The sequence below is a fragment of the Mus pahari genome, chromosome 2 (assembly GCF_900095145.1).
Source record: "Mus pahari chromosome 2, PAHARI_EIJ_v1.1, whole genome shotgun sequence".
Taxonomy (NCBI): Eukaryota; Metazoa; Chordata; class Mammalia; order Rodentia; family Muridae; genus Mus; species Mus pahari.
This window is the reverse complement of record NC_034591.1, coordinates 25,746,428-25,760,416: the sequence shown is the minus strand read 5'-3', so window position 1 is coordinate 25,760,416 and position 13,989 is coordinate 25,746,428. Positions and strand designations below refer to the sequence as shown.

At 37.7% G+C, this 13,989-nt stretch overlaps 1 protein-coding gene across 1 annotated transcript in view; it reads left to right on the top strand.

Moving 5' to 3' along the window:
• Positions 1-2,541, top strand: part of Tfpi2 (tissue factor pathway inhibitor 2) — a 6,019-nt gene extending 3,478 nt beyond the window's left edge. The window contains exons 4-5 of the mRNA XM_021191853.2: positions 1,154-1,324; positions 1,683-2,541. Coding sequence (XP_021047512.1) covers positions 1,154-1,324; positions 1,683-1,747 — 236 coding nt within the window. The 3' untranslated portion in view covers positions 1,748-2,541. The remainder of the gene's footprint in view (positions 1-1,153; positions 1,325-1,682) is intronic.
• Positions 2,542-13,989: the final 11,448 nt, after the last annotated feature.

The following is a 13,989-nucleotide window of genomic DNA, read 5'->3' as shown; positions in this document are numbered from 1 at the left end:
GTGTGTGTGTGTGTGTGTGTGTGTGTGTGTGTGTGTGTGTTGACTTTAACAACTTCTGCCCTGTAGGAAGCATTGTGTCCTTATTTTTCCACATGTGGGCACAAGATGAAGGTTAATGATGTGCAAAATTCTCAAGTTTAGACTGTGACAAAGCTATTAGCAAAAGGTTGCTACTTTTACTCTTGTTCCTGGAGAACATCAATTGAGCATCTCTAATTAGAAACTCTAATGTGAAAACTCGAGATCAGAAACTTCTAGCACTGGCCTTGCTTCCCAAGTGGAGGCTTCCAAACTTGACCTTAGCTGATGGATAGCAATTAAAAAAAAAAAAAAAAGCAGGTGCACTAATATTATTGCGTTACATTATCTTCAAATCCTACATTGAAGGTGGATATGAACCACTATGAAATTCTTATTTAGATCTGTATCCCTGCACCCCATCCACAAGATATCTCATTATACATGTGCAGATGTTCCAGAAATTGGAAAACCCTGAAATGTGAAACACTGTGGGTTCCAAGTACTGTTTAGATTAGTGATATTCATATTGTATTATCCATGTCTTCAATTTATTCATAAAATATAGAGGAATAGATCTAATGGATAGAGAGGAACATAATGATTTTTCTCATATTTTCCTGTGTGTATGTGTATGTGTGTGTATGTGTGCATTTATTGGTATATGCTATATTTTTATCAGTTACTTTAATTGCTATAAAATGGGTTCGATTATGTTTTCATTTATCATTGTGCATGACTCCCCCTACTACATTCTGCATCTCTCATTCCCAAAGCTACTTGTACATTTACTTTTCTCAAGAGTCTCTCTCTCTCTCTCTCTCTCTCTCTCTCTCTCTCTCTCTCTCTCTCTCTCTCTTTCTCTCCCCCCTCTCTCTCTCTCTCTCTCACACACACACACATACACACACACATATAAGTTTAAATTCTGAATTTCATAAGAAATAGATCAATCAAAATAGAGCAGGTAAACTTCCCTTCCTGGTGACTCGAGACAGACCTGTTTTGAATGGTTCAGTATTTTGGATTCAGCATGAGCTCTCTTTGGGATTTTCCCCAGCTAGACTCCACGGAGCATCACTGTCTCTTAGTCTGGTATTACAGTATTTCTAATTTCTTTTTCTTTTTCATACAGTTCCCTCATTTTGCTCCAGTCCAAAGGATGAAGGTCTGTGTTCTGCCAATGTGACCCGCTTTTATTTTAATTCAAGAAACAAAACATGTGAGACCTTCACCTATACTGGCTGCGGTGGGAATGAGAATAACTTTTATTACCTGGATGCTTGCCACCGTGCCTGCATTAAAGGTAGTAAAGCTTCTCTTATTCAGTCATCAAGCAAAGAAAATGAATAGTTCCAAAGGCAAATACGGCTTTCTGTATTCATTTTATTTGTGCCAAATGGCCACTTCTATGATAATCCTACAAGTATAGTGCCTTGGTGTGTGCTGCCTTGGTTTCTCAGACAGCAGACATATACTGTCTAGCTGCAGGAGACAGTAGTCACAGCTTCAGTTTCACATGTAGAACAGGGGCAACTGAGTGACTAATGACTTTACAATCAAGTTAGATGAAATGAGGTGAGATCAAAAGTATGCTAGAAAAGTAGATTTAAAGTGAAGATCCGACTGAAACCACATGATAATTGTTATTTTGTTGTCTTTAGGCTGGAAGCCCAAGAGATGGAAGATAGGTAATTTCGTGCCCAGATTTTGGAAGCATCATTCTTAAGCATTTTCTCATACTGAAGGAAACAAACCATTAGTAATTTGCTCCTCTGATTTTACCAATGTGTTACTTTTTGTTTAACCTGTGTGTTTTTATTCATACCAAGCTGCTTTCCAAATGTGAAATTATCATTTTCAATGTACTGTTCAAATGTTTAAGAGACTGAATCCTTGTGGTGTATCCGATATGGGTGTGAACATGACTCACCCAACTCCTTGGGATAGCTAGTACTAATTTCAGAAGACAATAGTTACTAAAACAACAGAAGACAATTTAGATATTCAATTTTAACCTATATGAGCATCATTAGGAATGGCAGAACCACTTCATTATGAACTTAAAAGTTTAGATTAAATTTTAGACTCCAGGAGACAAGTTACCGATTCATGAACACTTTATTCAGTCATTCCACTGAGGTATTACTTATTCCTTGCCAAGTGACCTTGCATTCCTTTCCTGCCATATTGCAATATTATGAAGAAGAAGAGTTATTACAAAAAAAGAGTTATAATTGTTATTGGATGAATTTAAAATGTTGGTGATTTATGAAAAGAAAAACATTTTTCCTAGAAAAAAACCCATTATATATTTAATTCTGTGTTTCTTTATTTTTCCACATTTGACAAGTGAAATCTTCTTTGACCATATGTGCTACATTATTCCCTCAGACAAAATGTTTGGGGGAATAGAAATTTCTGGATGTTTTGTACTATGTAAGATGTATCCTGCACCAAAATGCATGTATGATTTGACTTGAATTTCACAAATAAATTATTTTTAAAAGTAGTTATTACAATTAGTGTTTTTCTTTCTTTGTAAAATGAAAAATACAAAAATTAAGAACTGTACATTTCATTTTAGTAGATTTAATATTTAAAAGTAACTCTTGAACAAAATTACAATTATATCCCCTCTTTGCCTGAGAAGACACCCATCTGAAAACCTATCATGGTTATTTCAAAAGGATGGGTATGCCTGAGGATACTGTCTGATGCAGAAAATGGTAAACAAACTGGATGTGGGAATGAGACTGGCCAAGGAAGTGACACATGGGGCATGAGTAGAGTGTTCGTGTTTGTACAATCAGACCCAGGAAGAAAGGAAATGGGACTAGGGCAACAAGAATAAACAGGCACACTCTTGGGCATTATGGAAGACGTTGACATATTTCATTGTTATAAACTTGGAACAGGATGGAGGCAAAAAAGAGTTAATGGATATGCCATGAGTTTAGATACCCTTTTGTAGTTTTGCCTTGGAATGTGTTACTATATTTTACATAAGTTTAAACAAGTTAAAGGAAAACAAAACAAATGAAATTGAGGATCCAAGAAGCTGTTGAATAGTAGAATATGTACACAAATATACAGTTTTAATTTCAGTGGCTTTCAGAAACAATATGTGACCATAAATCTTCAGCAATATACAACCTAAGGGTCTAAAAATTCTAAAGAAATCAGAGAAAGTATTAAGAAGTACTCTAACTAGGATTGGTTATTGCTCAGCCACTGTTACTACTCTGAATCTACAATGTATAGGATATTTTATGGCACTATATGATTTTAGTTTCAAGAGAAATAATACATAGAAGCATGAATTCTTTGAAAAAAAAAGAAATCTTCAAAACCTTAAGCTTGGATTAGAAATGTTAATATGAGCACAGAGCATGTGTTTCTCAGGGTATATGCTACCCCCTTCTTCCACTAAAATACTTACAGCCATGACAACTATATTGCACTAAGTACGATTGATCTTCACTCATGTTCTCCTAATCATACATGTTATTAACAAGAATCAGCTCCCCTGCAAGTCCCCAAACCCAAGTCAGACCCAAGAGCTCTTCAGAGGAACCTGGGACACATTATTCTAAAATTCAGTTAGCAATCAACGGCTGATGAATTGTGGTAGACAGGAGAGTGGCATTAAGTGGCTCAAACTGACATAAAAGGGAATACCATGAGCATCAAAGTAAATAAGGATCTTATCCTTATTTACTGTACTGGATAGCTTTGTGTCAACTTGACACAGCTGGAGTTATCACAGAGAAAGGAGCTTCAGTTGGGGAAGTGCCTCCATGAGATCCAGCTGTAAGGCATTTCTCAATTAGTGATCAAGTGGGGAGGGCCCCTTGTGGGTGGTGCCATCTCTGGGCTGGCAGTCTTGGGTTCTATAAGAGAGTGGACTGAGCAAGCCAGTGGAGGCAAGCCAGTAAAGAACATCCCTCCATGGCCTCTGCATCAGCTCCTGCTTTCTGTCCTGCTTGAGTTCCAGTCCTGCATCCTTTGGTGATCAACAGCAGTATGGAAATGTAAGCCGAATAAACCCTTTCCTCCCCAACTTGCTTCTTGGTTATGATGATGTTGTACAGGAATAGAAACCCTGACTAAGACATTTACACACACACACACACACACACACACACACACACATATATATATATATATATATATATATATATATATATATCCTTATATATAAAAGTATAGGACCCGCGCTTCTGTCATACACACATATGCACACACAATCACTCATAGGCACACACAATCACACACTCAGTCACATACACACACACACACACACACACACACACACACACACAATGAGTCCTTTAGCCAAGATTCTAAACCTTGCAATCAAATTTCCATATTGGAAGGAAATACAATGAGTAAGTCGTCAGAAGCCAGGGAAAGTGTTCAACCAAATCCAGTCTTTTATGAAATGATTTCATCTGTTGGTCACATTTGTTTTCCAGAGCTAGGAAATACAGTCTGTACCATAGCAACAAGAGAAAGTAACATGCTATTAAAAAGTTTTGTTTGAATAAAAATCCTGTGTTTGGAACTCCTCCATGGCTCTAGACAATGAAGATAAACAGAGTTTGTTTGTGCTTTGGGATTATAGACTGAGTTATGCAGAGCCTTCAGGAATTCTGGAAGCTCCAGGATTCTCCATAGGAAAATTAATGTATTTGCTGTCATTGCTACCTGGGACTGTTTGAATATGCTTGGTACAGGGAGTGGCTCTATTTGGAGGTGTGACCCTGTTGGAGTAGGTGTGGCCTTGTGGAAGAAGTGTGTGACTATAGGGGTGCGGTTTTGAGGGCTTGCTCCTGCCTGCTTGAGGATGCCAGTCTTCTCCCAGCAGCCTTCAGATGAAGATGTAGAACTCTCAGCTTCTCCAGCGCCCTGTGTGCCTAGACACTGCCATGCTCCCACCTAGATAGAAGGGACTGAACATATTTTACCTGTAATCCAGCCCCAGTTAAATGTTTTCCTTTGTAAGAGTTGCCTTGATCCTCGTGTCTCTTCACAGCAATGAAAACTCTAAGACACCATCCTATAATCAAAGTCCTTAGGAAATCATGGGCCCAGCTCAGCCTATGTACATACATCTGTTCAGTACTGGTCAGACGGAGGACTTCCACAGACACAGTTGTTCTAAAAACTCAGGCTCCTGCCATGTCATTAAAAACATGTCAAGTACAGCCACTGTTTGCCAATTAAATACTACGAGTAAGGCAATTTTAAATTTTAAAACAAGAAAAAAAATAATTAGTCATGGAACATCTTCCAGAAAAAGGGAAATTACTTCTTACCACTGACTGTCAGCCTGAAAAAAAATTCCTGTTTGTGTTTTCGTCAGACAGATGGGATAGATGACTGTCTCCTTCTGTAGCGCAAAACACACATGCATGCACACGCACCCAGGCACACATAAACAGAAGGCATAAGATGTTTATTTAAAGTATTCTGTGATAGGATTCCTATCTCCCTTATCACAAGCATTGTAACAACCATGGAAACTGAAATGGGGCTGCAAAATCCCTATGCTATGCTATCTTCAGGTGTCCATCTTGCCTCAAAGCTTTGTAGACCATTAGCTAATGATCTTATCCAGCAAGGGACTAACTTTTCATGTCTGTTCTTGGGCTGTAAAAGTCCCTGAGATGGTGCAACAGGGTGAAACCTATTGAATGACCCTGAAGAATAGATATAAAACAATATTACCTGAAAGGTGTCTGTTAATCCTCTTCCAACCGGATGAACCTCACTATGGTGACAAGACTTGATCTTTACAAGCTTTTGCTTCTTTGAAAATGTGTCCTTTGAAAATAAAAATGGGAAAACGTACAAAAGTGTCAAATTCAACAGTATCTATGCATTGGATTATGCTAGAGTACATGGAGAGAAGCAGACATGAGAGTCAAAATCATTCAGAATAATTCCCGTTCCCTTCAGTCTTATAGTCACTCATAACTATTGAGCAAATATATATCTTTAAGTTTGTTATGACCATTCTTTATGACTTCAAAACAATCTTGTTCCCATCCTGCTGAGACCAATCCAATTATCCACACTAATGCCATGGTGCTTTCAACAGGCAAAACTCTGAAATGTTTTTCTATTGTATTAAATCAGTGTGTGTGTATGTGTGTGTGTATGTGTGTGTGTGTGGGTGCACGCATGTGCTGTACATATAAGTTCGGATGAGTAGTTACATGGCTGCATGCAACTGTACTGTAGGACAGAGGATGACATCACACATCTTTCTTGACCACTCCCCACTTTACTTTTTGAGAGAGGATCTTTTACTTTGGTGTATCAACTGGGATAGGCTGTCTGGCCAATGAGCTCCAGAGATCAACTTGTCTCTGCATAGACACACACACACACACACACACACACATGCACGCACACACACACACACACACACACATGCGCGCGCACACGCGTGTTCTGTTTTTACCCATGTCTGCTACTTCACACAGCTTTAGCATGACTGCTGGGGACCTGAATTCAAGTCTTTATGGTTGCCCAGCCAGCACGTGACCCACCAGCCATCTCAGCCTTGTTTCCCTCTTGAGTTTTTACACTAGTGTCCGAGTCATTACTGTGTTGCTTACGAACAGAGAGTTCTGTATCCTAGACACATTCTTCTCAGTTCTGGCTTCACCTCCAACCATAATTCAGCACTGAATTATCTGAAAATTGAAAGCATGCCACATAGAGCTTAGGCTTTATAGGATGTGGTTCTCAAATTTTGTGTATGATTGTGTGCTTCATGTGCAGGGGTTTTGATCTGGGGGGCGGGTTGCAATGGCATTTACAGATGGACATTAATCCTGACAGTTAGCTCAGTCTGTTACATGATGGTGCCAGTAAAGACGCACATGGTGGTCAAAGGCTCTGAAAGGTTAGGATGGTCAAAGGCTCTGAAAGGTTAGGATGGTCAAAGGCTCTGAAAGGTTAGGAAGGATCCGTGATAAAGCTTTGAGAAAAACTCTCCTGTTCTACTCCACATTTTATCTTTCAAGAGTTACCCTCTTTTCATGTAAACGTCTCATAAACTGGCTCTTCTCTGGGTTGCCAAAAAGTCCTAGACCTCTTCAAGCAGGTTTAATCATAGCTCCCAAACACTTGGGCAATGGCAAATTTCTATTATACTCCTTTGAATTATTTTTCTAACAGTTCTATTAAGGAACAGGAAATTAGTAGATTTTTAAAGTTTTCAAATGTATAATCATATTCCTTGTATAGTATGTTGAAAATAAAGGACAAAGATAAAAATGAAGGAATACAGAATCTGACCAAGTGATCAAGATGTACATTCAGTTTTCTTGAGGTAAAAATCACTGGGTGAAGAGCTACTTCATTTTGTCTAGGAGCAGTGATAAATTACATTGGTTTGTTTCCAACTACAGCTGTTCAGATATGACAAATACTGTGGCTATAAGAAAAATCCATCACTCCCCTGTGATAAAATGTCTTTTTTATCTGTGTTTTAGTTGCTGTTTCCAAAATCATTACAGAGGTCAAACTTGTTTCTGTATAAATTTAAGCTGTACAGCCTAATGTTTTTTATATAGATACAAATGATTATCATAGGTAATCAACTTACTGTAGCTGTCACCTTCCATTGTTAACTTATTTTTCTGGTAAAAAAAAAAAAAACAAAACACCCAAAATCAGTTGTCTTAGCCTATTTTCAATGCACAAAGTTAATGACTGTAATCCCTTTGCCATATATCAGATCCCTCCTGGACTTGTTTATCTCGTCTAACTGCAAGTTAGCACTCTCTGTTTAATGTCTTCCCGTTTCCTTTCCTTTATCCCTACTAGTCACGGTTTGGATTCTGCTTATATTGCAATCTGTCAATATGCGTGTCTATGTAGTATTTTTCCTTTTGTGTTTCCCTGACTTATGTCATCTGAGACACTCCATAGTGTTACCAATAGCAGCATCTCCATTTCCAAAGCTGAATATTGTACTAGGTAGATAAATAGATTATAGATAAGTCGATGATAGACAATAGATTATAAATAGCCAGATGATAGACAGACAGACATTCATCCATAATTTCGTCACTCATCAGAGGGTGGACATTTGTATAATCCAGGGATTGGCTGCTGTGCATAATGTTTCAGTGAATAGGGCCATGCAGATGTGTCTGTGTGAGAACATGCCCAGAAGAAAGATACTTGCAGTTGTATTTTCAGATTTGTTTTTTTTTGAAGAGCTTCCCTCCATCCTTTTCTCCAGAATGATTTCACCAACACACATTACCAGGGTGTGTTAGGGTTCCCCTTTCCTTGCCCTTTCCACAAACTTACCATTTCTGGATGTTTAGGTAATAGATAGAAGATGAGAACATGTTAATATTTCACTGTGGTTTTCATCGTCTTGTCCTCCTTAAAAAGCGATTGGAATATCTTTTTCATTTTACTGTTGACTGTTTTATACCTCGCTGGGACAATATCTGTCCAGGGTTCTTGCCTATTTTAGTTTTGCTATTGAGTTGTACGTTCTTCTATGTGGTTTGGATATTGACCCATAGCAGACATGTGATACGCATTCATTTTCTTCCTACTTAATGGATGGCATTTCATTTGCCCATTGTATTCTTTGCTGTGAATAAATGTTTGAGTTTGAGTTAGTCCTGATTGTCCGACTCACTCATTTTTCTTCTTTTACTGATTGAGCTTGTGGGGTGGCACCCAAAAAACTCATTGCTGAATCCAACTCCAAGGAGATCACCCAAACCCTGTGTTTCTCCTCAGAATTATAGCTTTGTAGATGTGTGTGTGTGTGTGTGTGTGTGTGTGTGTGCGCGTGCGTGCGCGTGTGTGTGTGCATGTGCGTGTGCGTGTGTACCAATGCATAAGGATGTGTGTATGTATGGAATCCCGAGGTTGGTCATAGGTGTCTTCCTTACTCAGTGTCTATAATATGTTTTGAGGCAGATGCTCTCACTGAACCTGGAGTTCCCCTTCTTCCCCTCACTCTTCTCAGCAACCCCTCCCCAGGGCTGCTACACCTGACCTTGAAATGTCTAAACCACTCCCCTCCTGAAGTTCTCCCATCGCTGTCTTTCTGACCCCTCAGACTGAAGACTTCACAGTAAAACCCTCATTACTTTGAAAAGAGTATGGTCATGTGTGTTTCAACAACTCCCTTTCACACACTCTTTACCTTTATTCTCCAGTTAAATGTAAATTGAGGTTTATGGTTTTTCTCTTCTCAATTTTCATCTAAGTTTAAGTTATGCGTGGCTTCATTAGATCTCATTATGGATCTTGATAGTACAGCAGGGACATGAAGAGTATATGTATATATATATATATATATATATATATATATATATATATATATATATAAACTGATTATCACCTTATCACCCTAGGGAAAATGGGTGTCTCATACAATTTGTTAAAGTTAAAAATAATCTTTATTTTAAAGACCACACGTGAATCAGTTTTTCTTTTATCGTTTTTTAGGTTAATCTGATTTTTACATTCACACCTCTGATTACATACAGAATAGAAAAGGTATCTCCACACTGCCTTTAGAGTCTAAGCTCCTTAGCCCATGCATGCGTTTGTAACCTTAGCTTCCCTAGTATTTGATGTTAATAGATTCTTTAGCAAAGGGACAAATTGATATGACCCTGGAAAAGAGGTCTGCATCAGAGCCCAGCTGCTCCCCTCTGGGTCTGAAATGAATGCTAATCTTATATTAATCTTATGTCATTTGCTTAGAAGGCTTTTTTTCTTGTTTGATATTGGAGAGGTCTGCCCGCTGTTCTTTCCCTCTTTGGGGAATATTTCATTCACATCATAGCACTGTAACTGTCCCAAAAAATTCGTATTCTACCATGTGTTTTAAAGTTAATCTTCTAGGTAGCTTTATTTACTTTTTTTACACAGAGAAGTAACTCGTTCCTAATTTTATATTTCAAGAATATCTTTGCAGCTCTTTGTTTCTCGAGCATATCAGAGGAACAAGAATACTGCTACAATACCAGATTAATCCTTACCTGCTGAAAGCAACTCTGCTTTAAAGTGTCTACACTTTAGATGAACATAGAAGCTAATCTATGTCTCCTTAGTCACTCTCATGTCTCTGTGTACAACGGGGCTCTATTGCTCAGTCACTGGCACAGTGACTTTCAACGGGACATAGGTCTTTCAATGGGACATAGGTCTATGTAGAACATACAACTTGTTTGTAGTGCAGGAGGTAAGATACATATGTAATTCAAACACAGGTATGCCTTTTTAACTCACCCATGACCAGCTTATCCAGAGAGGATTCTGGGAGGTCTATCTAAATGAGATCCGATGTATTTTAACCCCAGATCCTATTGTGCTTGCTCTCTTGCCAGTGTTCGTGGGTTTCTGGGACCCACATTTTATTGAAAACCCCATAGGAATAAAGTACTGGCTGAATTCTTTCCATGTGTTGAGCTTCAATCCTATATCCTAAGGATGGACTCCAAATCCATGCACTGTTTCCAGAGTTTTCAACATTAAAGCCTTTTTCTGTTCTCAAAGATAAGATCCCTTCTCTTTAAAAGGAAAGAAATAGATGACACAAACATTCTTCTCTATAGGACATGACAGCAAAACCACAGAAAAATGTTTCTTAGGAACATCACTGTTAATTCAAATGTACTGAAATTTAAAAAAAAAAAAGTTATTGTTTCTGTTATTGGTCAGTGTCACAGACCTTACTCCCCTACTCCCAAACATTAATTGGCAGAAAGAGAATACTTTTGGTGTCCTTGTTTTCTGTCAAGCAAGCAATACACTTTCCATTGGCTATAATAGTGTTTCTATAAAATTGCAAATAGTAATATGTTCTCTCATTATCAATATGAAACTTCTCATTTTTCTCCTTTCTTGCTCTATTGCCTTTCTCCCAGACAAAACACCACACACTTAATGAAGAATAATAATTTTATTTTATCCTGGCTTTTATAAACATTTTTTTCTCTTTCTCATAGAGGTCTCTTGAACATAGGTTTGAAGTGAGCATTGTTTATCAAATTAATGCAGTATAAAAAAAATCTTTCTAATTTAGTAGGAAATTTACCCCAAATCAAATATAGATTATGGGTTTAGTCAGAAATCTGTGGGCATAATGATCATATTTTATTCTCTTTCTTTACCCTTTGGAATAAAAGGATCAGATAACTCAAAATGAATAAATACATAAACAAATTCTGAAACTGTAAAACTTACAGAAACATTAAAAGTTTTAATATACTAGTTGTACTGATTAGTTTTCTGTCAGTTTCAGTAGAACTGGGGTCACCTTGGGACAATGAGAAAATGTCTCTATCAGATTGGCCTGCAGGGTCAATGCAATGATTTCAGTTTGAGCTGCACAGTGAGTACAGGTCTTGATGTTGGAGGATCCAGCCCACAGTGGTCCACAAAACGCAAGGAAAGATGGTCCTGGACAATATAAGCAAGATACTGAATGTGAGTTTGAGAAGCAGGCCATTCATCAGAATCCTCCATGGGCTCTGTTTCTGCATCTGTGCCTGCTTTCCTGCCTTGGTTTTTCTGCTCTGACTGCCCTTCACAATTTTAAATGGCATACCTTTTTAAAACTAACTAACATTTAATATTAAGATGACATTTACTTTATTAGATGTTAAAATAAACATTCAATTAAACGTGATCCCACTGTGCCTTTTTGCACTTTAATAAATTTCTTAATTTTTTTTATACATGTGAATTTTTTTCTGACCCTGATAACTGGATTTTAGTAACTTTAAAATTCAGTGTCATTATGGTTTTCTTTATTTTTTTTTTTATGTACTTGTGGATACGTTTGTTACTCTTTGAAGAAATCCTCAACATGAGCATGTATTTAGACTCGAATTTTATCCACAGTTCCTAAAGACAATTGTGTACAATAGCTATTGTTTTGAATAAATAGGTGTTTGCTTTGTGGATTGTGTTATGGTATTGTGTGAACACCTTCCAAATGTGAGCTGGACTTTCTCCTGTCCTTTCATAGGGGCACCATGTTCTTCACCATGAATGTCAGGAATCTGCTGTGCACACTTTTAACCCCATTGCGCATCTCTGATAGATTCTTCTTTCCGTTACCATGTTGCCTCTTTGCTCTGAAGTCTACTTACCAAACATTGATACAGCTGTTCATTCCTCTTTAAGAAAATCACTATTTGATGCAACTTTTCTGTTCATGTTTACAACTGACCTTCTTGTGGGGTTTGCACTGAATTTCCTCTAAGCAGGATATCGCTGGGGTGTACTTTTTCTCTTTAACAAATATGTGTCCTTTGGTTAGTCCCTTTAGACCACTTGCCCATGAGATACCTATAAATACAATCATATCTTCTATTTTCTGATTAAACCCACACCTTCTTGATTTTCTTCCTCTATCTCTTTATTGTCTTCATGCCCTCTTCACTTGTCTAAGGGACTTGTGAGTGCATCTCTGCATAGTTTTCAAAGCATTTGCCCTGTTTGTTACAGTTTAAACATGTGACTTATTAAAGCTAAGTAATACCAACATTTTGCAACTTTAAGTGAAGTGTGGGGGGTGCTTTTCCTATTTGGTACAGCTTTATTCTCTCCACCTTCAGATACAAATGCTTTGATAGACATAAATTTTAACTTTTGTTTTCTCTCTTCAAGCATAATTTTAAAAAGTAACAATAAATATTATTGTCTGTTGCATACAGTCCTCCTTTTCTCTTGCTTCCCCTTCATGCCTGACACTATTGAATTCTTTATCTTATATTCCCTTTCTATATGAAGTACTTGCTTTAGTCAATCTTCAAATGTAGGTGTGTTATTAAAAAAATTTATTTAATCCTAGCTAAAAGAAATTTTTTCTGGATAGAAAATACATAACTGAAAAGTATATTTTTAGTACTTAAAATATGGTCCATTTCACCTGTGCTCTATGGTTTTAGATAAGAAACTTTGTCCCATAAACTGATGTCTTTGTGGCAATGCGTCTTGTTTGTCTGGCTGCTTTCATGGTCTTTTCTTTTGTGATTACAGTGGTGTTAACTGATTGGTAGCAATCCTGTTTGGGGGATGTTGGTTTCCAGATTCTCAGCTTTTCTTCAGTTTGGGGACCTTCCAATCACTGCTTCATCACAAAATCTTCATAGAAATACTTCCATGATTTCTTCCTGAGCATCCAGTGATGTAAAATTGGAGTCTTTTCTTATGAGTGGAAAATTTCCAGGTTCTGCTTATTTTATTGAATAAATTCTTTTAGCCAGTCCCCAGTTTATACATCTGCACTTCACGGCTTCTGTTTTTCTACCCAAACCACTTAGCAATATATTTACTTATGTCGTTATCATTTTATTAGAACTTTCCTAAAAGTTTTGGAGACGATTTGTCCAAGATGTCTGACTTGGCCTTTTTGGCTGGGCAGTCTGGCTGTATTACACATCTACCCATGAGCTGCTACCTAAACTTGACCTCTCTCATGTCACCATTCAGACGTTTCCTTAGATGCTTCTAATGCCATTCCAAGAGCTTCTATTTGTATTTAGTAGAGGGGAGGAACAGAAAAGGGATCTATGCAGTGTTTTCTGAACTGGTAGTCTCCTTCATTTACTCTCGATTGCTCACAGACTGCCTTTGACATGCTACCTGATGTAATCAGCTTTCAGGTTATTCCAGACTAGTTATTTTAGAACAATTAGTTCTAAATGTGTCTGTCTGTCTGTCTGTCTGTCTGTCTCTCTGTCCGTCTGTCTGTCTGTCTGTCTGTCTGTCTTTCTCTCTTCTCTCTTTCTCTGTGTGTGTGGGTGTATGTATGTATGTGCATGTGTGTGTGCACGAATGTGAAAGGCATGTACATGAATGTAAGAAGAAAACATCAGGCCTCAGTTCCAGGATCCCACTATATTTGAAACAGGTTCTCTTATTATTTTGCTCAAGTATATGCCAGGATAACTGACCTGT